Genomic DNA, 26,881 nt, shown 5'->3' on the forward strand with positions numbered 1-26,881 from the left:
GTGGTAGATACCTCCAAGAACATAGCAGAGGTGCCGGAATGGTTTCACGGAGCCAGACTGAACTATGCAGAGAATCTACTGCAGTACAATGATGACAGAGTGGCTATCTATGCTGCAGGTTTGGCTTGAGTTATATTCTGTGTTTAACGTAATGTGCCAGGCAACAGAGAATTAAGTTGACATGCAGGTGTATGTGTTGTGATGTGAACTTGAAATAATCTTCCTTAATACCAGAACATGGCAAGCAGCAAAATATGCCATAAATTTGGAAAATATAGGAGACTCCACAAATACATTCCAGGGCCATTGGATCCTCTCAAATAATATTGGGCGGTGGGGTAGCCTAGTGGTTCAAGCGTTCGCTTGTCTCGCCAAGGCCCCGGTTTTGATTCCCTTCATTGGCACAATATGTGAAGTCTATTTGTGGTGTTCCCCACCATGATATTGCTGGAATATTGCTAAAAGCGGTGTAAAACCCAACTCACTCACTGAAGTAATAAAACGGTATAGTGTAGATATGTCTAAGATTAGATAATTACTATCAGGGGTTGAAAGTTTTTTCAAAACTACACTTTGAACTTTCAAAATCCGCTTGACCAAATATCAATTTCACTTGACTACAATTAACAATTTGGTTTCTTTTGCAAATAATCTTTATCAATTGTAAACAACAGTACAGCTAAAACAATTCTGCACAGTTTTTAATCAATAAAACACCAATCTACTATACAATGACTACATCTGTAATTTTCAAAAAGCCGCTTACAAGTCTTTTTTCAGGATTCATTTTGAATAAAATAGTTAATTTAGAATGTAACTTAGTTGAAATTACCCATCTCTCAACTAACAGACATTTGATAATAGATTGACTTCATCGGTCCTTGTCTCTTTTTAATGGTCACAAATTACTGTGCGCCTGTACGATAGTAATATCAAACCAATAAGTTACTCAATCTAGTCTGAACATGCAAATTAGGGTCATATCAATTAGATGTCAATATGTTACAGTAAATAGATTGTGACCTCATTTTTGACAATTAGTTTGTAGATCTCGACATTGCAAATGGCAATTGAAGAAGTACAATGCAAGTCGTTCTAAGAATACGCTAGGAAATAAAACACAGAAGTTAGTTGGTAACAATTGCATTTTTATTTCATCATCAAAATACATAATTTTTTCAGGTGAGACGAGGTTGTTTCTTTTTTGTAGTGATGGTGTTTGTGTTAAACACAATATTTTTCATTATTATTATCGGACACTTCGCCATTCAGAAGACGTGGCTTTGATGTATTCGTAGCGGCTTGTTCATGGCTCATGCTTATTTGTTATACTATTATCTTATATTAAGCCTTAATTCTTGTCTTCAGTCTTTGTCAGTATTTGTGAGACGTTTGTTCTCAATTATGCTGTTTACCTGTGTGTTCCTCATTACTATTGTAATGTTTTTCACCGTGTGTTTGCTGGGGGTTTCTAATATGTTGCAGTTTCTATACAGCACACGCTGTATAGTTTGTAAGGCGGGGTATCTCATAAGTGCCTTCATTCATACTGTTTGAATTGCACTTTTCCGTGTTTTTCCCCGTTTTTTCACATGAATGCATGTGCTTGTTGCGCTTTCTTAATATATCATCTTAACACCTTTTTTCTGTCTATGAAGCGCCAGGTCCAACACCAACGTCGCCTGTGGCAAGCACCCAGATACTTGCCACACCACTGATGTCCACTAACTCTAGGGCGTCTGGCACTCCGTATTCATTCTCCAGGTTGCTGTTTTCAGAGTTTCCATGGCAGGCGTCATACTCCTGACGCCTAAGATCCATGCGCCGCACACTCAGCAGTCACTGGATGTTTCGACATCCATTCCACACTTGGCCTAGTTAGCAGGGACTGCAGCGCCTGTACGGCACAACCAGCTGTATGGCGCCTCTACTAAATCTAGCACCTGTATGACGCTACCAGCTGTATGGGGCCTCTACTAGATCTAGCGCCTGTACAGCTACAAGCTGTATGACGCCTCTACTAGATCTAGCGCCTGTACAGCGCTACCAGCTTTATGGCGCCTCTACTAGATCTAGCTCTTGTACAGCGCTACCAGCTGGATGACGCCTCCACTATATTCAGTGCCTCTGGTGTTAACATACTGCGTCAACACCTCCAACATCGTCAAGGGTTCAGCAGCTGTTGGTTACACCACTGTCTCCGATGGCCCCTACGTCGGGAGACGAACACATCTTGCCCTCGGAGACTTCAACTATTATGGCGCCTAAGGCCGGGTGTGGCATTTAAGCAATCCCTTGTCAAGAAATTAAGCGCTTGACAGTTCTCAAACTTAACTTCGGCTATTAACACTGTCTCTCCAGACCTGACCTGAGATGAATCCGTACAGGATCGTCACCTCTCTTCTATGATGGCTTGGTAGTGGATGGTCCTCACTGTCCTTGGCGAACACTTACGGGCAGATCTCGCCAATGCATGTGTTTTTTTAGGTCAAGGCTTTCTCTCCCCTTTTCCGGTTGGGATTCAAAGTTTTAGTGGAATCTATCTGGCCAACCCTAGTCCTTGACTACCATATCTAATAACGAGTTCAAGGACGTCTATCGAACAGTGTGAGACTTTATTCAGAGGGAGATAGCGTTGACGGCCTTCCAGCAAGTCCAACATCCCTCATCACATGAATCCAGTACCTACTCTTGCCTCGGCACCACACTGTCAGGCAGGCTTGGAATCAGGCTCCTATCCGTGGTTGGAGACGTGGTGACAAGTCTCATATCGACATTGGAGGATATGAACGTAGCTACGTCCCCTTCAAGGGTGACGGAAGCAGGGGCAAATGAAGCTCAAGATCCACACGACTGGACACTCTGTCCTCCAGAGGCCCTTGTATTATCCAAACACCCGTACATTGGTGACTACTGCGTTTCTGCTGTAATTGGTTATTTCTTGGGGTCCATACGTCACGACATCTGGAAACATGTGTTCCGCCTCCCCATAGCTCTGCCTCAACGATGTGCCTGGTTCCGATGTTTACTTTCGACCGGGAGTACCTGCGCTTTTACTTCAACAGCTCCATGGTTATTAACTCATATCATAATGCAGCAACATTGATAATTTGGTGATTTCACACGTGCTCTCCACCATATGACGTAATTTGCATACGGACAGCAGCCGTTTTTCACCATAAGTCTTTTTACTAGCTGGGCTAATTAGCTGGGTTGACTTGTCAACGAGGAAGTTTCAGACCTTGTACCATCACACACAGTTACGTACATTTGAAGCCTCTTTCAAGCAGACAGGATCCTCATTCGGAATCCGGCAGGTACAGCAGGTTTTAGACCCTCATCCCATGTGTGTTGTTCGGACCGATGTCCACCCGGGGAATGACAGGCGGACATTCGTCAACGTGTCGGTCTCCTGCCTCCCTTACCTCAGTGTCCAAGGTTCAACTGTTCATACAATGTACAGCACAGCACCCCTGGCACATTTTACAATTTTTGTCCCTAACAGCTTGCCATACAGATGAGCTGGCTGCCGGCAGGTACATCCTGGGCTCTGGCACATGCTGCTCCTGCAGTCTGTGCACTCAGGTGATATAAAAGCTGCATGTGCCATGTGCCCGGCACACACCATGCTGGCAGTGGCAGCCCTCTATGTAATTTCCCTAATTACAGGTACGCAAGTTTGTTTGAATTGTTCATATTAAAACAATTAGTCAGGTGTAATCCTGTATTCAAATAATTATATTTAATAATGGTTTAGTAACCATTAACTTTCATAATTATTTATATGTAATAATTATGTAAAGTGTCACAATAGTTTTACTTGTCGTATTGATTTATAAAGACACACCGTGCTGGCAGTGGCAGCCCTCTATGTATTTTTTTTCTTGTAGTGGACTCGCCCATAGATGTCATAGCTGCAGTCCCCTTGACTGAGCGAGTTCCGAACTACCTACGTTTAGGTCGGCACCTCCATGCAGAATTGAGGGGCCCCTCGACTATATCTGATAATCTCAGGGTTTCGGTCATGAGATCAATCAGCAGTTTGGAGCTCCAGGCAGTGTTCCTCGCTATCTGTCACTGGGCGCATTGTCTCCCGGGCAACTGATTGTTGTGTGATTTAACAAGGGTTTGACCGGGTTACTGTTTCCAGAAGTTCCGTCTGTTCTCCAGGAATAGCCGACACCCATGTCTGTCTGAGAACTCAGCATATTCCTGGTTGCAGGTACATCTTAGCGGACGCTATATCGGGGTCTGACAGAGTCGCTTTCACAGACTGAATGCTACACAAAGAGATACCGGTTTATGTGTCTCTGTCTCCGGATGGTCAACCTGGGCAGCGGATGGCTTAAGCCTTTCCTGTCCTCCAGTCTTGCTTCCAAATGTTTTCATCCCAATCAAGAATTAACAACTTGACATCGACAACTTGACTTCGACTTGCACAGCGTTAGCGACAAGGGTCATGTGTTTGGTGCGCTTGGTGTTAATTGGATCCAGTTTGAACGACACAGTCATGGTTCTGTACCTCTGGGTATTTTATGGGGATTTCATCACTACACACCAGTTGCCGGCTAGGGCGAAATGATAGACGGTTCTCTATTTCGCCCTTATCGTCTGTTGTCGACGTGAAGACGTTCCTGTGTTCCTCTTGTGTTCAGCTGGTGTACTCAGTTTGTACATTAAGCGAACTCAAGCCGTCAGAGGCATGTAAGCAAAACCACGAGTGTTTTGTGGATACGGACTTCCTTTATTCATGCGTATCATGCGGCTGGTCTGGTTTCCCCTACATCTACGCCAACCTCCAGTACTTCGCACATTCGCCTCTACTATGGCGCTTCACTGTTACTGTACAGTGGCATTGATAATGCAAGAGTGTTTCTAGAAGTCGGACACAGTCTCCGCCAATCAGTAGCCACACCATATGTGTCCAACGCTTCGGGCCATTGGTGCCAGACCAGCACTTCAACAATCCCCGAAGGATATCACATCCTACATTGTTGTTCGCACTGAAGCACGACGATGTCGTGTGGGGAATGAGTTGTTTTGAGCAAAACAACTGGGTATGTCAGTTAAGGAGTAACACTTGGATAGACTCAGGTCCATGCTTCTTACTGCATTCCTAAAGCTAATAACACTTTAAAATCGAGATTGGCCTTTTCCATTTAAGCCTACGCCAAGGCTTATATGTGGGAATGACCACTGATCTGAGGTCTCTATCGACCTGGTGTCTTCCAGATTCCATGAAGGTGTCTTCATTCATGATATTTCTTCCACATGAGGCATGATGTTGCCGTGTGGGGAAAAGAGTTGTTCGAGGGAAACAACTGGGTGTGTCAGTTAAGGAGCAACACTTGAAAAACTCAAGTCAATGCTTTTACTGCATTTCCTAAAGCTAATCTCGCTTTAAAAATCGGCGTGGTCTTTTTCCATTTAAGTCTACATGTCTTATATCGCGAATTACCACTGAGAGATAGTCACTGTCTGTTGACTATTCTGCCAGGTGCAACAAGAGGATAGCTTCCACCATGCTTTTTCTTCCCAAGGCAACGCGCCCGACGACGATATGGAAAAGAGTTGTTCCAGGAGAACAACTGGGTGTGTCAGTTAAGGAGTAACGCTTGGGTTAACCCGAGTCACTGCTTTTTACTACATTTCCCTAAAGCTAATAACGCTTTAAAAATCGTCTGGTATATTCCATTTAAGACTCCGTGTCTTATATGTGTATTACCACTGCCTGATCGTCACTCACTGTCCAATCTAGGTGCGACGACGGTTTTCCACCACCGAGGCGCACTTGATAACATTGACCAAGCTGTCTTTGTGTACCTTGCTAGGAGATCCCCACAGATGACACGCCCTCCATCCTGCCTGTCCGATAAATGTGCAGGAAGCAAGTAGTGCAGGATAAGTTAAAAATTTAGTAAAGTCTAAATATTTTTTATATTTGTATACTTATCCTGCACTACTTATGATAAGGGCCCACCCTGCGCTTTCAGCTACCTCCCCTCTTTGTGTTCTCTGTGGGATTCTTCTTACGGCATAATCTGAGGTGGCTGGCGTCACCTTCCGTGATCGCGTCATGAGCGGATGTTTACAGAGACCAGGAAGTGATCACAGTCTACGCTTTCAACATCAATCGTCTGGCAGAGCCACGTTTCGAGTCGTAAGCAATAAGTGCAGGAAGCAAGTAGTGCAGGATAAGTATACAAATATAAAAAATATTTAGGTTTTTACTAATATCAAAACATTTCAGTAGTTTGGCACTGTTTAAGTTTAATTTGGATATTAACTTGACCGACCTGGGCGTCAGGCAATGGTATTTTTCACCCCCTGACTTTAATTATAGGATCTTTATATTCTTTTGAAGACATTGGTATAATGAACACTATTTGCATGCATGCAACATATTATTGTGGGTGCATCTATTTCTGTACATTTATGTGTACTTAACTCTCATTTCTGCATCATGTAAACTGTGTGATAACGTCCCCTGATTTGATCACCTGATTTGACATCTGCATGCCGGAAGTTAATATTGATAGGCATACTTATCTTGACATTGATGTTTTGATGTGATTAATTTTAGATGTGTACAATCATAAACTGAAATGCAGAGTTGGTGTTATGCCAGTCCTTGCAGATTTTCACTTGTCACAGATTCCCTTTTTTTCCTATGTTGAATTAATAAAATGTCCTGCTTCTCTCATTTGTGTGCCAGAGAAACATTTTATGGAGTTCATATTTTGTTGTAGGAGTGAGGAAGATCTGAGGTGATAAAGAGGACGTACAAGGACCTGAGGAAATCTGTAGGGCTGTATGCATCAGCCATGAAGAAGATGGGCGTGAAGTCTGGTGATCGAGTTGTAGGTAAGACATAATAATAATAATAATGAGAAGTCTTATAATGCGCTAATCTCCACGCAACAAAGCATGCTCAAAGCGCTAACACCCTGATTATTATTACCCCGGATAACCCAAGCTGCCTGTTAGGCGCTAGAAGGTTATAGTCGCATGACTTTATCCAACCGGGTACCCATTTTCTGCTGGGTGAACAGAGGCAATTTTTAACAAACTCACATGCCTAAGGTGAGACCACATGTATCACATGTGCTTCGTTGTTGGGCAGGACGGAAGTCCTAGAAACTCTCAGGAGTCAAGCTGTCAAACACGGTCACCCATCCAAGGACTGTCCGAGCTAGACGTTGCTTAACCTCAACTGATTCGTGACCTGCACTCTGTGCACAGGACCACACGCCACCACATAGTCAGGGACAGGGCACATTCCACTTGTATAGGCACACATCGATTGAAGTGCTCATGTGATCGTGACTCCCGTACTTTACCACAGACCTATGACTGTCCTTGTTTTCAGTCACTTTGGAGAATGGCTCCCAGGTAAGTTGGCAGCGGGACTGACAGTTTTTTTCTAGTTGAAGGCTACAATTTCTGGCTTTTTAGGTCAGCATCTTGTGTTATTTTGCTGGATTGGTAAATGTTTCATGTTTGCATCTCTGTTAGGTTTCATTAGCATTGAGAAATTGGTTTGAAAAAGAAGTCTGTAGTCCCCAGGGGACACCAGAAATGTGCTTCACACATTGTACCCACGTGGTCAATCAAACCCACCAGGAGCGAATTCTTCAACCGCTAGGCTGCTCCCTAAGCCCCATCTGTATGTTGATATGCTGTGTTGATGTGATGTGCTGGGATTGTTGTTGGACTAAAAGCGCACCCCGCCAGCTTTGTTTGTCTGTGAAGCAAGTTGTAGGTATTCCTGTGATCATGCTTACCCTGATGTACGTTAGGTATGTCTTTGCCGTAGGTTACATTCCCAACTGTATCGAGGCTGTGGAGGTGATGTTAGCAGCAGCAAGTATTGGAGCAATATGGAGCTCAACATCACCTGACTTTGGTGTAGTGGTAAGTAGATACCCTCACGACCTAAGGGATGTCACATTATTGAACTGTGTCTTGATTGGGTTAAACTTTGATCTTCAGCAACACATGCTTGTTGTAAGAAGTTTCACTCACGGGGATTGGGTGTTCAGGCTTCATTGACTTGGTTTAGGTTTGTGGATTTACTGACCTCCGTCATTACAGCTTGAACATTGTTGAGTGCAGCCGTTAAAATCCATTCAACATGAAAGGGGTTCAGGGGTTCGAACCCCATTGGCTCCACCTCAGCGCAAAAAGCTTCAACGTGGTATTAAGTTATTTTCAAAGGGGGGGAATCTGCCAATGCGTATGTGTTAATGATGTCAACATTGCCATTGCTGTTAACTGTAGCTTTCAACAGAAATTCTCTAGAATGTAATATAACTGGTGAGCTGATTTTGACATTGTGTCACATATCTAAGCTAGACTTGTGTATGTGTTAAGGGAATTTGTGAAATTATAAATGTGATAAGATGCACAGTATATCAATGCTGGTAGATACATGAAGTATACTTTTGATAAAAGGACAATTGTTAAATAAAACTATCATGTATGATAGTGGCCTCTTACGACAAACATGTCATACTGAAGACCAATTCTAACCCAGAAGTTCACAGGTTGATACTCAAAATGGGGCGAAATCATGACTGCTACTCTCTGTTAAAAAAGATGTCCTTTCAAAAAAGCTATTTCCTTTGATCTTCATGTTTTGAAACTGGATGATATAACACGTCCTGATGCTAGTGGTTGTCATGATGATCAGTCTGTTTATACCTTTTCAGGGTGTGTTGGAGAGGTTTTGTCAAATACGTCCCAAGTTGATATTCAGTGTGAATGCTGTCAACTACAATGGCAGAATGCACAACCATTTGGAAAAGTTACAGCAGGTTGTCCGAGGTATCTTTTGTTTTTATTTCCTTTGTTTAGATGCAAAATCAGCAACAGTGTTATTCTTTACTTGACCTAAGTGTAACTGTTGTGTGTGCGTGTGTATAACACCACACTCCACAAGATTTGGATGTATGGCAATGATGTGTAAATGTTCTGGACCAGACAATCCTGTGATTGACATCATGAGCAGTTACAATATGATGACATGAATCAACAAAGTCAGTGCACCTGTGTTTTCACTGCTTACAACAAGCTCGTGTTATTAAATATTCCTGAATATATACTTCATGCCCTTGTGGTGAAAATCTTTCTTCAAGTTTTATTACATAGGAGCAATAATTTAAGCCCAAATTATATGTCATTTTATCGTGACAGATCGCATTGACTATCCTATGAAGCCTTTCACTTCTGTGTAGACCTTGACAACATGCTGTTATTATATAAGCTTGATATGTTGTTTTGTCACATAGTTAGCCGTGTCCACACAATACAGAGTAGCCTCCCTTATATATCAGAAACTTAGTCCTATGTTCAACAGTACATGTTTTACTCCCACAGGCAACAAAATAAGTAGTACACTGTACAAAACACATTTCACCAACCATGAAAGAATAGAATTAGTCAGATATAAACAGATTGATCTCTTCTCTAATGCAGTCAGATTCCATATTTGGTGTGCATTTGGCATCAAGTAATGACAGGAGTTAATATAGCTGTGTATTTAGAGAGTTTTGTGCAGTTGCATAATTTTTTCTTTTCCTGACTCACGATCTTTTGCTTATATCTTTCCTATGCGAATGGTAGTGGAACACTTGAATCCTTTAAAGTTCCCGAAGCGGACATAAAAATACACTCACCCACGAGTTACCTCCCTTTTCCTGCGTAAACAGTCATGTGACCAGCCTTACTTGTCACTCTCCCTTTTCGCCCAAGCGGATGGTTGGGCGAGCACTGGAGTCCTATATACACCATTATATATAAAGAGATCGGCTACAACGCAGTTGACACCGGCTCAAAGTAAGAAAAAGACGTCGACTTCTTCTACGTCGCAGAAGAGAGCATCTGTTTCCAGATCGGAGGTTAAATCTACGCAGCCTAGTAAGTCAACGCATCAGAAATCCTTCAACAAAGAGATTATACCTCACGAAGTAGACGTTTTTGATGATCCCTCGTTACTTCTACCTGAAGTACCGCCTAGATCATCGACTCAATCGACTTCCACGACTACTAGATCCTCTCCTGCAACTGCCACAGCAGGTCAGCTGTTTGACGAACTACCACTTACAACGGAGTGAAGTTGACGCACACAACTCATCAGCGTTCGCGAACCGCAGCAGCTTCAATCAACGCAGAACTTGATCCGGGTGAAATTATGAGGCAATTCACCACCAGATGATGGCCATAATGGAACATAGGTTAGAGGAAGAGGCGAAGGTTCGACGGAACCACTCATCTGCTGACAACGTGCGCGAACCAACGGACCTGCGCGAACCTACTCCTCAGAGATCTACGTCTCAAGAATATGTTGGCGAATGTACACCTTTGCGAAGGTCTTCACAGTCTGACCACTCAGTCATCTTGGAGGAGGATAGAAGACATGAGAAGCCTACTCACTCTTCAACATCTGCGAACCCTCAACATTCGAGAACATCTGAGGATCCATTTCCTACACCTAGCCGCTCTAGATCGAGATCTTATATCTCTCACAGACATTCGCTAAGTCACTCATCAGGTCACAGAGGTTCGCGATGAGAAGGCTCAGGTCACAGAGGTTTGCAAAGAGATGTATCCAGAGATAGAGGTTCGCGAAGAGAGGACTCTCAAGATAGACGTTCGCAAAGGGAGGAATCTACAGATAAACGTTCGCGAAGGGAGGAATCTACAGATGGAGGTTCGCAAAAGGATGATGGAGGTTCGAGAAGTGATACATGTTCGCAGAAGGATGATTCGCGGAGGCATAACTTTACCGATCGAGAGATAACTGATGAACAAGCAGACTTCGTCTTCCCGGACTCAGAGGTTACAGCTTGGATAGCCAATGGTTTGAACTTGGAGTCTCCTTCTAAGGATATAGATGAAGTCTACACTTATAAGATGCGTAATGACGACTTTGACTCGGTAACTATCCCTCCGATTGAACCTATATCCAAGGTACCTTCCAACCTTCACACAGCTTTCGAGAAAGCTACCAAGTTCCAAAATCAGCATCTGCCATCTTTTGATGTGAAGAGATGCCCCTTTACATCATATGGATCCCTTTATGAAGGCGCCGGAATAAGATGATAACTTGAAGTTAGTCAACAACTCTCGGAACAAGATATACAAAGTGGAAGATAAAAAGTTATCCGAACTTAATACTGCTACAAGGAGATCCTTCTTCATTTTGGCCAGGTCCAGAGCTATCAATGAAGCATTGATTAATAAGTTTCAGAACCCAAGTTCGGAAGAAGATAGAATGCTATTATAGGCTCTGCTCACTCAGAAGAAGGACCAATACTTTTTATCGGACCATTTGGCATCAATATTTGCGCAGACAAGGTCTACTGGCATCTTGTTCATGGAGTGACAGATTCACCCAACCGCTGCTTAGAGCTCTGTTGGAGGCGCCTACTATCTTTGGAGGAGAGATAGACGATGCAGCTAAGGAAGCTACTCATGATTCAAGAGAAGTCATGATGATAAAGTCTATAGATACTCTGGCTAACGTCGTTCGTCATACTTCCCAGAAGTACAACAGTAAGTCCAAATATTCCGGCATCCAGAAGGCTAAGGAGAAGAAGTACTCTAGCTTCAGAGGCGGGAAAGGTTCCTTTCGTCACCCATCCAGAAATTACAGAGGGAACTCGGGGAGAGGCCGCACTGGAGTCTTCCACCCCCAGCCGTTCCTGTAAAACGATCAACATAGGGTGGACGTCTACAAAGGTACTGGAAAAATTGGGGAATACTAGAGGACGACTACGTCTCCCAAGTACTACGAGAAGGCCACACCTCTGCTAACCCTCAGCCCGATGGTCTATGCAGAGGAGCAGGCAGACAAGTTAAAAGAAGCCATCAACTCACTACTTATGAAGGATGCGGTAGAGATAATAGATCAGCATCATCTCACGCCAGGCTTCTACTCCCCAATTTTTCCAGTACCCAAGAAGAACTCCAAAGAGAAGTTCAGATTGATTAACAACATGTGCAAATTCAACAAAGACTATCTACTGAAACCAGACAGGTTCAGAATGATCCACCTACCTCAACTCAGACTGCTCGTCCGTCCATCAGATTACATGGCCAGCATAGACCTTCAGGATGCATATCTACACATCCCCATACATCCGGAATCAAGAAAGTATCTGCGATTCCTATTCAGAGGGCAGTACTTCCAATGGAACGTCCTACCGTTTGGAATATCTTCGGCCCCTTGGCTATTCACACGAGTAACCAAGCCTATAGTCGCATACCTACATCATCGAGGTCTACGCAATGCCTTCTACCTGGACGACAGCTTTCAGGTTCACCAAAATGCCAGTCAACTCAAAGACTTGACTCGCACAGGAAGCTTACAACTAAGACCGCTGCGACGGTTCCTGACAAAGCATCTCAACAGCGTCGACCCTATCTTGCTGCCAGACAATCTCAAGAGGTACCTACTTTGGTTGGAGTCACAGGTCAACGCTTATTGGAGGGACCTATTTACAAGAGCCGGACTTCGACACACATCTCTACGCGATGCTTTGATACAAGGCTTGCGCGATCTCAACAATCAAGTTGCATCAGGAGGTGGTCCAAAATAGAGCAGCATCTTCACATCAATCTGCTGGAGATGAAAGCTGTGATCAACACCTACAACTAAGGTCGAGCTCGCTGAGCAACAAAATGCTGATGGTCCACAACTCTACAGTGACTCAACACTTTACGCTGCTTTCCACCTTCGGATTACTACTGAAAAGTACTGTTGAAGATCAAACAGACACAGCGCTATTAACTGACTGGTCGCTACTTCTATTGGCCAGCGAGAGTATGGTTCCTAGACCTAGTAGAGGATCTCTCGAAGTCCAACAATCAAGTTGCCAGATTGGCCGAACCTACTCATACATCCGCACACCAAGCAAGTCCACGGAACCCAGTACTGTTCCAGCTACGCTGTGTGGACCGTATCAAAACAAGTTTGAAGAAGAGAGGATACTCCGCCAGAGCAGCCAAGGCAGTAACGTTAGCGTTACGCAGATCCACTCGTAATCTGTAAGATGACAAGTGGCTGAAGTTTGAGACTTATGCAAGGCAGAAAGGCTTCATTGCTATGAAAGCTACTCATCCTCAAGTGGCGGAATACCTATGTCATCTTAGACATACTAGACATCTGAAAGGTTCGACATTATCCACGTACCTCGCTGCCTCAGTACAGTGATCACCATGAAGACAGGCATCAAGTTGACGAAAGTACCAGAATTACTTGCTCTGCTGAGATCTTTTAAACTGGAGGACCAGCAAAAGAAATTCAGAGCTCCGGCCTGGGATCTGAATGTAATTCTACGTCATCTCATGAGTGATGCCTACAAACCTCTAGATCAGACTACCCTCGAGCTGCTGACACAGAAGACTCTGTTCCTGCTTGCACTAGCCACGGCAGCTCGAATATCAGAGATACATGCTGAACTTTGCTCGAACTAGATTTGACACGGGGCAACGTGCTGCAGTACATGTAGGACTTAGATGGGATTTTATTGCCAAGAACCAACTACCTGGTCAGCCAGATAGACAGTTCCATGTACCAGCGCTATCCACAATCCTCGGACCAGAGGATATGCAGGACCTATCCTTGTGTGCGGTCAGAGCCCTGTTCATCCCATTATCTACAAAGACTAAAACAAGGATTTCAATCTGCCTGTTCATCCCGCATTATCATCTACAGAGACATCAGCAGAAGTCTCAAGAATGACAATATCATTCTGGATGAGAGCTGTCATATTGAGAGCCTACAAAGCAGCAGGACTAGAACCTCCAAAAGCACACGAAGTCAGAGCACTGGCGTCAACATTGGCTCTGCACGGAAATTGCTCTATAACAGCAATTATGAAAGGGCTGCTTTTGGAAGTCGGATACGGTGTTTGCCAACCACTACTTCCGAGACATAGCCACCGAAGACGTCTCAGGCATTCATCAATTTGGGCCTCTCGCTGTAGCACAGCAACTAGTGGTTCCACAAAGGCGCTGAGTTGGAAAATCTCACCCTTTATCATGTTGACTTGTTGATAACTTTTACTAAGGAAAAGTATTAGTTTAAAAGTCCATGTGCACAGTCTAAGACAAACTAGCATGAGTGATTAAAGACCCTGTACGGGTAAGGATCTTACCAGTACATTAAGGGGTCGCAACTCATTTATGATAAAGATCTTATCATAATCTATTGGTTGTTATAGATATCTAGTGATAAGAAGATACTAGTATATCTGAAGCCACATGAATCAACATGATTCAACTTGTCTGAGATTGAAGTAAGACAAGAAAGTGGTCCCCTGAGTTATAACGGAAGTTGGAAGAATAGGATCACGGAAATGCCGTTACACAGTTCCCATGGGGGGATACAGGACGTATCTAAGGACAGCTGATGAATCCAGGAAGTGGCCTGACCCACCACCAATCCGCAGGATTCTATAAGCAAAAGATCATGAGTCAGGATAAGAAATAAAATGTAATTTTTCAAGTAAAATTGATACTTTTATACATATCCTGACTCGTGAGGTCAAGCCCTCCCAACCTCCCGCTGGAAACACTTCGGATTTCACAGTAGATATATCCGTGGGAAAAGGGAGGTAACTCGTGGGTGAGTGTATTTTTACCTTGCAAAGATGTACGTTTGCTTCGGGAACTTCAAAGGATTCAAGTGTTCCACTACCAATCGCATAGGAAAGGGAGATAAGCAAAAGATCATGAGTCAGGATAAGTATAAAGATTTCACTTTTACTTGAAAAATTACATTTTGTTAGGGCAATCAGTAATTTTCTGCAGCACTAGTGCATGAACTGTGGCAGTGTTGTGACAGATATGATATTCACACAGACAGAGTTCATAAGCAACTAAAATTCAGTCAGTGTGTTTAACAACTCATGACAAAAGGGATATTCTACAAGGCTTTCTCAGTGATGTTTTCTTCAAGGAATTCCAGGCTGTTGACATGCTTTACTTGATTTTCAGAAAGTAAGTTAAGTGCTGTCTTAATTTCAGGTTTACCAGATCTGGAGAGAGTTGTCATCATTCCTTTTGTGGCAGAAGCACAATGTGACCTATCACACATTCCTAATGGGTAAGTAAGTTTCACAGTATCCAGTTCATATAGAGGTCCCTCTATTTCATCTCAGCTAGCGCTGTAGCCTCAAATAGATTATCAGCCAAATCATTTTTGGAGTCTGTATGGTGTTGTTTATCCATGTTCAACTGCGGAATGATACTTCAGTGGTCTAGCAGTTTAAGACCAGCAATGAACATGATGTTAAACAGCACAGCACTACATTCCTGTATAAGTGCAATAGTCTTGGATACAATGTCACCAGCTCACCCACCCAGTATTTGGGAGGCAAATATTTCAGGAACATAGGGTAGGCAAATGCTGTTATGTTTGTTAAATATTTTTCATTTCACAATATGTTGATATTGTCAGCTGGACCATAAAATGATGAAAAGGAACTGGAAAGGTCATACATGTGGATCTCAGATTCATTTGTTAATCTGACCGTTTCTGAAATGACTTTATACTTTACTTTACTCTATACAGCTGCTTTTACTTTATACAGCTGCTTTAAATTAAGAATTTCTGGTGTCCCCCGCCGTGATGTTGCTGGAATATTGCTAAAAGCAGCGTAAAACCAAAGTCAGTCAGTCAGTCAATCAGTTTAAATTAAGAAATTTCATACTGACAAGAAATGATACAGATGTTCAGAAACATTTTGATTGATAAATCCATGTGTATTTCTTTCAATAATCTATTTTACCAGTACATCTGTACTTATTTATAAACATTGACTCTTCAACAGGTGCCTGTTGGAAGATTTCTTGAACGATGGGAAGGAGGATGGTGCTATTCCCCAGCTGGAGTTCGAGCAGGTGCCCTTCAACCACCCCCTGTTTATCATGTACTCTTCTGGGACCACCGGAGCACCCAAGTGTATGGTCCACTCAGCTGGGGGTAAGCAACATGTCATTTGGCTTAGGGAAGTCTTGAGGCTTGAGTCTCTGACCAGGAGCCGGAGTTATGTCCCTTACTTGTGACATGGTCTGCCAGCTCTTAAGTCAGATTCCAGATTCCAGATTAGCAAAGTGGTAAATGAATGAGACGTGTTGAATTTCCCTGTAATTGTTCTCTGTGGTTGCTTGGATGTTAGTAACTAAATGAGCTGTCTGTGAACCTATTACTGTTGACGTGTATTCTTCAAGATATTTTATTGTATTATGTTTTTGCATTTATGGAGGTTTAGGAGTATTTATACAGTATGCAAACCAGTTTAGGCTTCTTTAATTCCTGAAATGTCAAATACAGTCAAATCCCGATGAGTCGAATGCCGGTGTCTCGAATATTATGCATAACTCGAAGTACCTGTCGGTCCCGACCATTCCCTGTTCTAGTTGTCATCATTTGAATACCGGTTACACGAATTCGTCTTATAAATACACACAATGACTAGAGAAGGAAATTTGGTCCCATGAGATTCAAACAACAGCAATCTTGGATACATAAGCCGAAGTCAGTCAATGAGAAGTTGATTGGTGTAGCAAACTGATCCAATTAACAAACCAGCTCGGCTCACACCTTTCCGCCATTGACGGGTGAGTTCAAAAGGCAGATTAGTGATTTTACGGAAATCACTGTCTGTGCTAATCAGACTGGACTGATAAGGTGGCCCTATTAGTGATATGGAAATCATTAGATAAATAAATGCTTAGGCGGAGGAATTAGGACTGGATCATCTTTTTTTTCTACCCTCATAGATATACCTATGTCTCGAATACATCGATAAGTCGAATTTATTACTTGGTCCCCAGCGATTCAACTCATCGGGATTTGACTGTAGTTCTATTCTTACTAAAAACATGTCAAAAGTTGTAGTCGTACTCATTCTGTTATCAGCCATTCAGAAAACGATATTCTGCTTTTGAATGTTACCTAGTATCCTGTTTGTATATGAAAACATAAATGCAGAAACATTTGCACGATTGAGCAGTCAAATTCCCCCAAACACTGGTAGTTAATTAATTGCCAGATGAAAAAATGGACCATAACAGTATCCTGATCTTGCAGATACTCATGTCAGTTTACTGCAACACGTGGCTTATTAATGCTGGTTAATCAGTATTGAGTGATGCTATTCATCAAAGGGAGGTAACTACAGTCAGCTTCCTCCAAATATGGACAAAAGATCAATGTCTGCAAATGGAAGTTAGCTATGTATGCCTTGAACTAAGATTTGCCTTAAATATTTTTCATGTTAATAGAGGTATATATGTAAAATCTAGTTATTCTTAAAAATAAATGTGAAAACAATAATAACTTCACAGACAGCTTATGAAATAATAACACACAATTAAATGTAGACAACAGTAGGAAATCAGTGACATTGTTCCATGAAATAATGTGACACAAACCCCATTATCTTTCATTATCAATCAGTTCATGGTAGTCTGCTTGGCCTATTTTTTTAATTGGTGGAAACATAATTACAAAGAATTGCTTTGTTAGCTGATCGGTGCCACACACAGGCCTACCAAAGAACTTAACCTCTGTGCAGAAAAACGCGGAAAAGCTCACATTAACCGTGTAAATAGCAACATAAACATATTACCTCGCTACTGAAACAGTATAAACAGCAACGAAAGACTATGAAACTGCAACATTTTTGCAACAACGAACTTTGTCCTCTGCCGTGCATGCTCATTACGATCTGCGATTCTTTCAAATTTCCGAGCAACCTTGAATCGCCTCGCATAGAAAATGTATTGAATATGTCGAAATAATTTCTGTCAATCATTTCGTACGAATGGATAGTAAACTTAACAAGTGTGCACACAAGTATGATGATGATAAATGCCAAATAACACAACAGAAATACTTCAAAAAGGGAATGTAACTTTTGTCCAAGCTGGAAAATGTCAACATGCGGTGGAGACTTCCTCTTCCATGTGTGCATGCGCAAAATCGAAGTTGCAGGCTCCTCGTTTTTTTTATCCCGTATCATCGATTTAAAGTTGCCATTTTTACTGTTTCAGTAGCGAGGTATTATGTTTATGTTGCTATTTGCACGATTAGTGTGGGTTTTTCTGCGTTTTTCTGCTCAGTGGGTGTTTTCTTTGGTAGGCCTGACACAGTGCCTTGCAAAAAGGAAATCCAAGAAAGGGAAAACGTTCAGCATACCATGGAGATTGGCTGTGAATTCATATTTGTTTCAATGGTTGTTCCCACAGCTCTGTCAAGATGACATATGGGAGTATTGACATGTTAGGATCGTTCAGCAAAAACAGATTGCATTTGATGTCGGTAAAATCAAAATGTCAACGTCAGTGAATAACCTTGAGTTTTAGCAGCAATGTAATCCATTGCAGGTAAATATATTGAGATAAAAAAAATATCTGATTAGATCTCTGAAAATTATTGATAACTAAGATTTGATTATATACTTGCAGTTTTTTGTCATATACTATAAATTTCATATTCTGGTATACAGGTTTTGATTTTTCTTTTTTGTGCAGGGCACCTTGTTAAAACATTTAGAAGAGCACTGTATTCAGAGTGACATGACACGAGATGACATCATGCTCTACTACACAACAGTAAGTTCCCCATGAAGAGTGCTATAATGGGGAGGATTGAATTTCAGGCATGTTGATTGCTGCGTAAAACAACATTCTTTCATTGTGGAATGACTTTATAAGTTGAATTTCAGGCATCGTTGTCGAGGAAATCGTTCTTTCATTATCAGTCCCTCGTAAAAAGTTATCACATCGCGTGTCGAGGGAAATACGGGGTTTTATCAGTCCCTTGATAACGCATTTATTTAGCCGAATGTTTTTACTAAATCAAAAGAAAACAATACGCATCGAATCGACTTGTTTTTATTTATGTGAGATGCCATGTTGACAACAGCTGATCGATTGACCTCAATGCAACACACGTTACTAAAGGCTTGGCGATGCACACTTTTCTCACTTCGCATGGTCACCGAGACGTGGCGGGATAATATGACTATTGTACTCTCTGATCGCGGATCGTGACGGGTGTACATGGTATTTTATCAGAGTCAAGTGAACCAATCAAAACTCGACATTCTTACATGAGGCTGGATAACAGTATTTGTCACATGCCTGTGTAGGGCTCAGTAGTTTTGGAAGACCCCAGTATGACTGCACTGAGTATGTGAATGATACACATTCAGTATTATCGCTCTTTACTCTGTGGCCATCTCATGCGGACACTGCTGTAGAACTGCACCAACCAGCTGTGTCTGTGATATTGTGACTCTCTCTCATGGACACAAGGGCTGGTTATTTCTCACAAGTTGCCGATCGATAATCGGAGCAGAGTAATTGATCAATAATTGATAAGTAGCCAATTGTAATCATAAACCTCTACCACAAAACTCATGTGGGCTATAATGCACACAATCCTAACATAATACTACAATCATGAGCATACTTCCTGTTGACTCTCGCTCAAGTATGATGTTTACATTGCAGTTTTACGAGTCATAACAAGTGATGCCGTTTCCTGTCTTGATTTAACAAGCATAACAATAAGAAACATACGAAAGTTCAATTTGTTGTTTCAAATCTTATGCATATCGATTAGTCCATCGATAATCACTGATGCAAGCGAGATCAATCAATTGACCAATTATTCGATCAATCACTCCAGCACTAATGGTCACTGCCTCAGTACTGAAGATGTACTAATACTGTGATTGTCTGCAGGCTGGTTGGATGATGTGGAACTGGTTGGTCTCTGTCCTGGCCGTCGGGGCAGCCATTGTTCTGTATGACGGCTCACCACTGGTGCCCCACCCCAACGTCCTGTGGGACCTGGTGGATCAGATAGGCATCACTGTCCTGGGAACTGGAGCTAAGTGGTTGTCTGTGCTGGAGGAGAAGGATGTCAAACCAGGTAACAATTTCACCATTGAAAGAAGATCTCCCTCAAAAAGATTATGCTTACGTTAAGTTATAATGTGAAAAATCAAGCACCCCTTGTGAAATATTAAGAATATTTGGTTTGTATTTTGGGTAGGTGCTTCACCAGATTGTTAATGCATGTCTTCTGGGATCAGGGTTTACATGATTTACCAGAAAACTAGGTCGTTCACAAGCTCAATCGATGCTTATCACTCCGCTGTGGTTACTGGCTCAGTTCTGTTGCAAGGTCAAGGACGTTATCTGGCGCATCGGCTGCTGATTAATGCAAAATGGCCGCGGCCAAAGGCAGTAAGTCCACCAACAACCACAAACTGGCTTCATCGCGTATGTGAACAATCGCAAAGGAGCGAGAGTGTTTATTCCACCCCGTAAATCATCAATCATTCCTCTCCAAGCAGACGTTCTCCAGCATCTATCTATAGGCTGGTCCCTCGATTTGGCACCAGCTGGCTTACACCAAGAATATAGATATGCTCATGAAGCAAGGGGTTATTCCTCAAAATGGGTCTTTATCTATTGTCCTGTCTTGGCGTTAGTAAAGAGCTGTTATATATGATATATATAATGGCCGCTGCCACGTTTGCTTTTAGCAATTTCCAGTACTTCAGGTAGTAATTACCTTTTAAATCCACACCTTGGCATGATGTTACTATGGTAATCAGCCTCCGAAATTCATGCTTGACCACCAGCCCAAGACTGCTATATTGTGTTGAAGACAGGTAAATTTCCAACTATGGTCTTCATAGACAAGAAGTATTTGAGGACTATGATTCTAAACTCTGTTCTCAGTGCTTCAGTTTCCTACAAATTGGAGCTGAATAAAACTGACCGAAATGTTTTTTGTCTTTTGCATACGTGACTACATATATAAGAGGACTAGTTACTTAAAGTTTCCACTCGTCATATGGGCATGTTTTTGGAGAGAAACAAGTATCTGATACTGGCATCATGTTTGTTTGTATACTCCTCAGGGAGCTGAGAGTACATTATCAACAGAACAATGGTTGATCTCATATTTTCTAATAGTTTCTTTGTGGCAAATATGAATGTACATTGAAATTTATTCACGCACTTACTTCATTTTCCCTAACAATAGAGATGAAGTAGCCTTCTGGCTAAAGTGCTCACTCATCACACCAAAGGGCCGGGTTCAATTCCCCATCTCGGTACAATGTGTCATGCCCATTTCTGGTGTTCAGTGCCATGATAGCTAAAACCTGAGTAAAGCCATACTGGCTATTTTAATATAAAGAATTGTAAAAATCATGCCTTAGTTGATTGTCAATTGTCTATTTCTAACCAGGTCAGACCCACAAGCTGACGACATTGAAGATGATCCTGTCGACAGGCTCCCCGCTCAAGCCCCAGTCCTATGATTATGTATACAGGGACATCAAAAGTGACCTGCTCCTGGGCTCCATCACAGGTGAGGTCTTCTAGTCGGTGGGGGAGGGGCCATGGGTTGTCCAGCCATCAAGTGTTGCAATAGCTTATGTAGAGTTGTGTCCCCTTGGTAAATATTCCAACCATGGTCATGGGATAAGACGCCAAGGGGATTCTGTGTTAGAATTGGTCCCCAGTAGTTCCTGTTGATTGGTGACTGATGCTGTGTAATGCTGTGAGTTGGTCATGATGGTTCGGGCAATATTATTTACAGTCAGCCTTCACATAGCTAGAATATAACACAGTTCTGCATTTAGAAACAAAGAAAAACATTAGTTGAATGAAGTATTCTTCTTGTTAGGCACACTTAATTCAAACGGCCACACCTACACATATGTGTGAGTGATTGTGGCACCTGTAATCATAATCATGAGTACCCTACGGCACACCTAAACATTCTTTTGTTCCCTGTGGCACACAAAAACTGTATTCGTGAGTGACCTGCAACACAGTTGAAGAAATCCCTCATATCCTCCTCTATTGCAGGTGGTACCGACATCATAGCCTGCTTCATGGGACAGAACTGGACGGTGCCGGTTTACCGTGGGGAGATCCAGTCCCTGATGCTGGGGTGTAACATGGTCAGCTGGACAGAAGACGGTAGGGGGCTGTGAACTTATCGCCCCTTTTTCCTGGGGCAACAAGCATTTCCCTTGGGCCCCAACCTTTCATCTGAGGTTCCAAACTTTCCCCTTTGGCTCCAAATGTTGCTCTTGGACTCCATAATCTCCCCAATGTGTCTTTGGAATTCTTGAGCAAATTGATCTTATTTCCCATGTCTGTTGCATGGGCAAATATAACCTGAGCATTTGTAATCTGAGTTGTCAAGCCTGAAATAAGCATTGAATTTTCAGCAAATTTTGGTTAATAAATGCTTAACAAATTTGCCTTGGGCTTTGGCTGTGGATTTTATTGTGAAAAATAACATTGTTGAAGCGAACTTTGCATTGACCACAGTCTGATCAGAATAAGCACAAGTCATTATATCAGAATGTTTTCAGTATCAAACGATTGGTATTGTGATTACTTATCTGCTTATTATGTTAGGGCATTGAGTACGCCTGTTCTGCACAAGTTAGATGGGTGGCTATCTGTAAGAGTTGACATGTACCTGTACTCCCCTGTTGATCTTCTCCAGGTAAACAGGTGTTTGACGACAGTGGAGAGCTGGTGTGTCTCACTCCATTCCCTTCCATGCCAGTATATTTCTGGCATGACACAGACAACCTCAAATACAAGAAAGCGTACTTTGACAAGTTTCCAGGTGAGTTAAGATGTTGATATAATTCTAGATGGTTAAGAAGTGGCTTAAAACAAACTAGCTAACAGAAATAGTAGTAGTTGGGAAAAACCCCATGTCTCGATTTGTTTACTGTGTCTGCTCAACCTTCGTTAATTTTACAATTTGACATGGATTTACATGAGACATGGCCATGAAAGTACAAGTGTTCCAGTGATAGCATCTCGTCTTAAGACAGGATTTCTGTCAAGCTAAAGAGCATGTGTACCGGTACCCTCATTGTAAATGGTTGTTTGTTTTCCTCTGTAGCAGTAGAGGCATTGGTACTGATGTGAATGTATTTCACTTTGCAGGTGTGTGGGCTCATGGGGACTTCTGTTCTATCAACTCTCACACTGGAGGTGTGGTGATGCTAGGGAGGAGGTAGGTGTGGGGTGTGCGTAGGGGTGGGGGTAGGTGTGGGGTGTGTGAGGGGTATATGTGTGTGGAGTGTGAGGGGTAGGTGTGTAGGCTGTGGATGGATGGGGGCTGAGGGGTAGGTGAGGGGTGGGGGTGTGTGAGGGGGTAGGTGTGTGCTGTGGATGGGTGAGGTGTGAGGGGATGGGTGTGTGTGCTGTGGATGGGTGAGGGCTGAGGGGTAGGTGTGAGGGGGTGGGTGTGAGGGGGGTAGGTATTTCGGATGTGAGAGGGTAGGTATGTTGGGGTTGAGGCTGTGAGCGGGTGGGTGTGTGGGTTGAAAATGGACGGGTGGGTCGTGAGGGAGTGGATGTGTGGTTTGTGAACTGGTAGGTGTGTGGCTGATGGCGGGATGGACAGAATAGGCAACATCTACATCATGTTTGTTTTACTCATTACCCACAGTGATTTGCTGTCCAGAGCTGTGTCCCTTGACTTTATGAGGATCTTCTGACCATGGTTTGAATACCCCGCTAATATGATCATGATCCTTGTTTAGTCTGCTTCCCAAGGCATTGGAATGTTCCGTGGTCTAAGGACCACATTTCACTCTACAGAGTTTCACTTTGATGTAATAATGTTCCAGACATTTAGCTTGACATGCTCAAGGTCAATTCCTGGCAACAAGTATGCAGCAATTGACAGTTATTATTCCAAGTTCAATTAGATATTTCCTTATTTATCAGAATTTGCTTAAAGATCCAGGTTTGATTCCCCACATGGGTACACTGTGTGAAACCCATTTCTGGTGTCCCCTGCCATGATATTACTGGAATATTGCTAAAAGCGGCATAAAACTAAACTCACTCACTCTAAGAAATACTGAGTCTGTGTCTAATCCTATATATATGTTTTATGTTTGCAGTAATTTGAGTTGGATATTTTATAGTTAGGTGACTGTTGAATTGTGTATATTGCAGTGATGGCACCCTGAATCCAAACGGTGTAAGATTCGGCAGTGCAGAAATATACAACATAGGTAAGCCTTGTCACCTTTGAAATTCTTCTGTTTCTGTTCAGTACTTGAGGTTGCACCATGGGCTTTTCATTTGCAAAGAGATTGATTATTTGCAGGCAGTGTTATTCATTAACTGGAGTATTGCTGACTGCATCGACCAGTCAAGTTTGTTTGTTGGAGCTTGTGGGTAGCAGGTGGTCACAATGTCTGATTATGTAGTGTCATGTGAAATTGGGTTTTAGTGTTTGAAAATATTTACATATGTCTTTGGTTTGCTGTAAGAATGTGTTCAGTTGACTGTCAGGACTTAAGTGGTTTAGAGTGTGGCTGACTGAGATTGCCAAATGATGCATTTCTGATTAATATTCTTACATCATATGATTGTGCCATTATGCCTAGAAGGGGGCGTGGGGTAGCCTAGTGGTTAAAGCTGGTATGGCGCATCAATCCGAACCGACCTTCCACTTCGATTCCCACACTACACCACAATGTCTGATTATGTAGCCCATTTCTGTGTGTCCCCATATGCCTTGTTTCTGGAATATTGCTAAAAGCGTGTTTAAGGTGGCTAAACTTTTGCCAGTGATTTCAGTCATGCATCATAGAAGTGATGCCTTTTCAGACTCATTACATGAAAAAAAGACAATAAGTAACTAGCCGTGGAATATAATGTGCAAGTTGCAAAGTTTGATAAACTGCACCTTATTGTCACAATAAGTCTCCACCTTAAATCTATTACATCAGGGGTGAAAATAACTTTAAAATTGCTAGTGTACTCTGGTACAGTGGCACAAGTGAAATCACTTGCTCTGATAATTTTTCCACAATACCGGCCGTTTTCTTGTTGATCTTTTTAAATAAACAACATAATTAACATTGGAAAGTCAACTGGACTCCGGGACAGTGTGATATACGAATTTGCTTGCCCGACAGAAAAAAACACTGGACTCAGACGTCGGGCAATGGGTTATTTCCACCCCTGTACATAAGGACCCATGCAAATTTGAAACTATGTGCCCACCATTTTAAAAGACCATTCTGAATTTAAAGAAATTCATTTGTAATTTAATTAATTAAAGGTCTAGATTTCATTCAAGTTTGACTGAAGTAACAAGAGACAGAAGAGTTTAGCTAGGGCCTAAAGTCTAAAGTCTAAATAATGATGTTTTCTTCTTCCAGTGGAAGCCTTCAAGGAGATTCAGGACAGTGTGTGTGTTGCCCAGCGTAGCAGAGACAGGATGGAAGAGAGAGTTGTCCTCTTTCTCAAGATGGCGCCAGGGAGCGAGTTCAGCAAGGAGGTTGTTGGCAGCATCAAGACCTCCATCAGGATGTATCTGTCTGCCAGACATGTGCCTTCCATTATTCTGCCCATTGACGATATTCCTGTGAGTAAAGATTGTCTAAAGACATTCCTCAGAACTATTTCTATTTCTTTTGAATCTGTACTATTCAGGACTCATACACCTCATGACAGAATGATTTCCCAGAGTTTCTTGTATATATTGTTTTGGTATTCCAGGGCCGAAGGGTTTTCCAGTAATCTTTGCTTGTCATGAGAGAATACAATAATAATAGACTCGATTGTTTGTATGGCCATGACAGCATTTCTTCATGATATAGCTAGAGTAAGCCTGATTCCAGTGCTGTCATGCTCACCACCAAACCTCAAACAAAAGATGTGGACCCAGTTTGCTCACCCTATATATATATATATATATATATATATATATCCGGGTACTTGTCCAAGATTTTAATGTCAAATTTGACTGTGATTTTTCTAAACTATTTTTAGAAACAGAAGATAACTTTCCTTCTCTTCTAGGGCAATGGGGTAGCCTAGTGGTTAAAGCGTTCGTTTGTCATGCTGAAGGCCAGGGTTTGGTTCCCACATTGTCTGAAGCCCATTTCTGGTGTCCCCCGCTATGATATTGCTGGAATATTGCTAACAGCTTTGTAAAACCATACTCATCCCTTTTCTTCTAACCTATATGCATACTTTACAATGTGGTGTTCATGTTTCCCTGTGTCACTTCAGTACACCATCTCTGGCAAGAAGGTTGAGATAGCCGTAAAACGTGCCATCTCTGGTCTGGACGTCCCCCAACGTGGTGCCCTCGCCAACCCAAACTCCATCGACCTCTACTACAGCATTCCAGAGCTGCTGAACTTCTAGAAGTTTCATTAATATGAATTCAACAGTTGTCGATTGTCTGAAATAATCTTTAGGGTCTTATTTGTTTAACATCTTTTAACCAAAGATTTTGTCTCTACATTTCTGTGGATGCGAAAATAGTAACAACAACAAATGGTAACACATGCCCAAATGCCACAAGACATTGGAAGACAATTATATGTCCAGTGTGCAAGCCAACTTCCTGCCCATGTCATTTTAAGCCTAGTTAGATTGTGTGTTTTTCACTGGAAAAAGTTTAGAAACTTTGATGTCAAATATATAGAACTATTTGGGCAAATTGATTGGAAACTTCAACAGGCGTTGCTTGGGTGATATTAGCAGCCACGTTTTCAGAACATTGTTGAATTTATAAAACATTCTATTTTTAAACTTATCCTATCTCACGGTATGAACCTCTCTTCTTCTTCTACGACCATGTGTGGAAACGTGCTGTAGGCTAAGTTGAATCAAAAGTTATCTGGCCCCCGACCTCTGCCCCCACTCCAAGAGCAGTACCTGTCAATCATCTCAATAAGCGTGAGCTCAAATTATCACGTGACGGTTTGTGCCTGTCATTCTGGTCTTGGAGCTTCCAGTAATCTGTGATGTGGGGCAGGTCGGGTGGGTA

General features: G+C 42.3%; 1 protein-coding gene across 1 annotated transcript; it reads left to right on the forward strand.

Annotated features, from left to right (window-relative positions):
- On the forward strand, positions 1-26,370 carry LOC124263471 (acetoacetyl-CoA synthetase-like; the record flags this gene model as incomplete). The annotated part of the gene is made up of 16 exons (XM_046698121.1): positions 1-118; positions 5,581-5,596; positions 6,761-6,864; positions 7,817-7,914; positions 8,712-8,826; positions 15,034-15,112; positions 15,840-16,002; positions 18,547-18,627; positions 19,765-19,954; positions 21,287-21,409; positions 21,913-22,026; positions 22,565-22,690; positions 23,020-23,089; positions 24,043-24,101; positions 25,260-25,465; positions 26,116-26,370. Coding segments are annotated over 16 exons (1,800 nt in total), but the record flags the coding sequence as incomplete, so codon positions are not given.
- Between the last annotated feature and the right edge of the window lie 511 nt (positions 26,371-26,881).

Source organism: Haliotis rubra, unplaced genomic scaffold, assembly GCF_003918875.1.
Source record: "Haliotis rubra isolate DU_JTF1 unplaced genomic scaffold, ASM391887v1 Scf885, whole genome shotgun sequence".
Lineage (NCBI taxonomy): Eukaryota > Metazoa > Mollusca > Gastropoda > Lepetellida > Haliotidae > Haliotis > Haliotis rubra.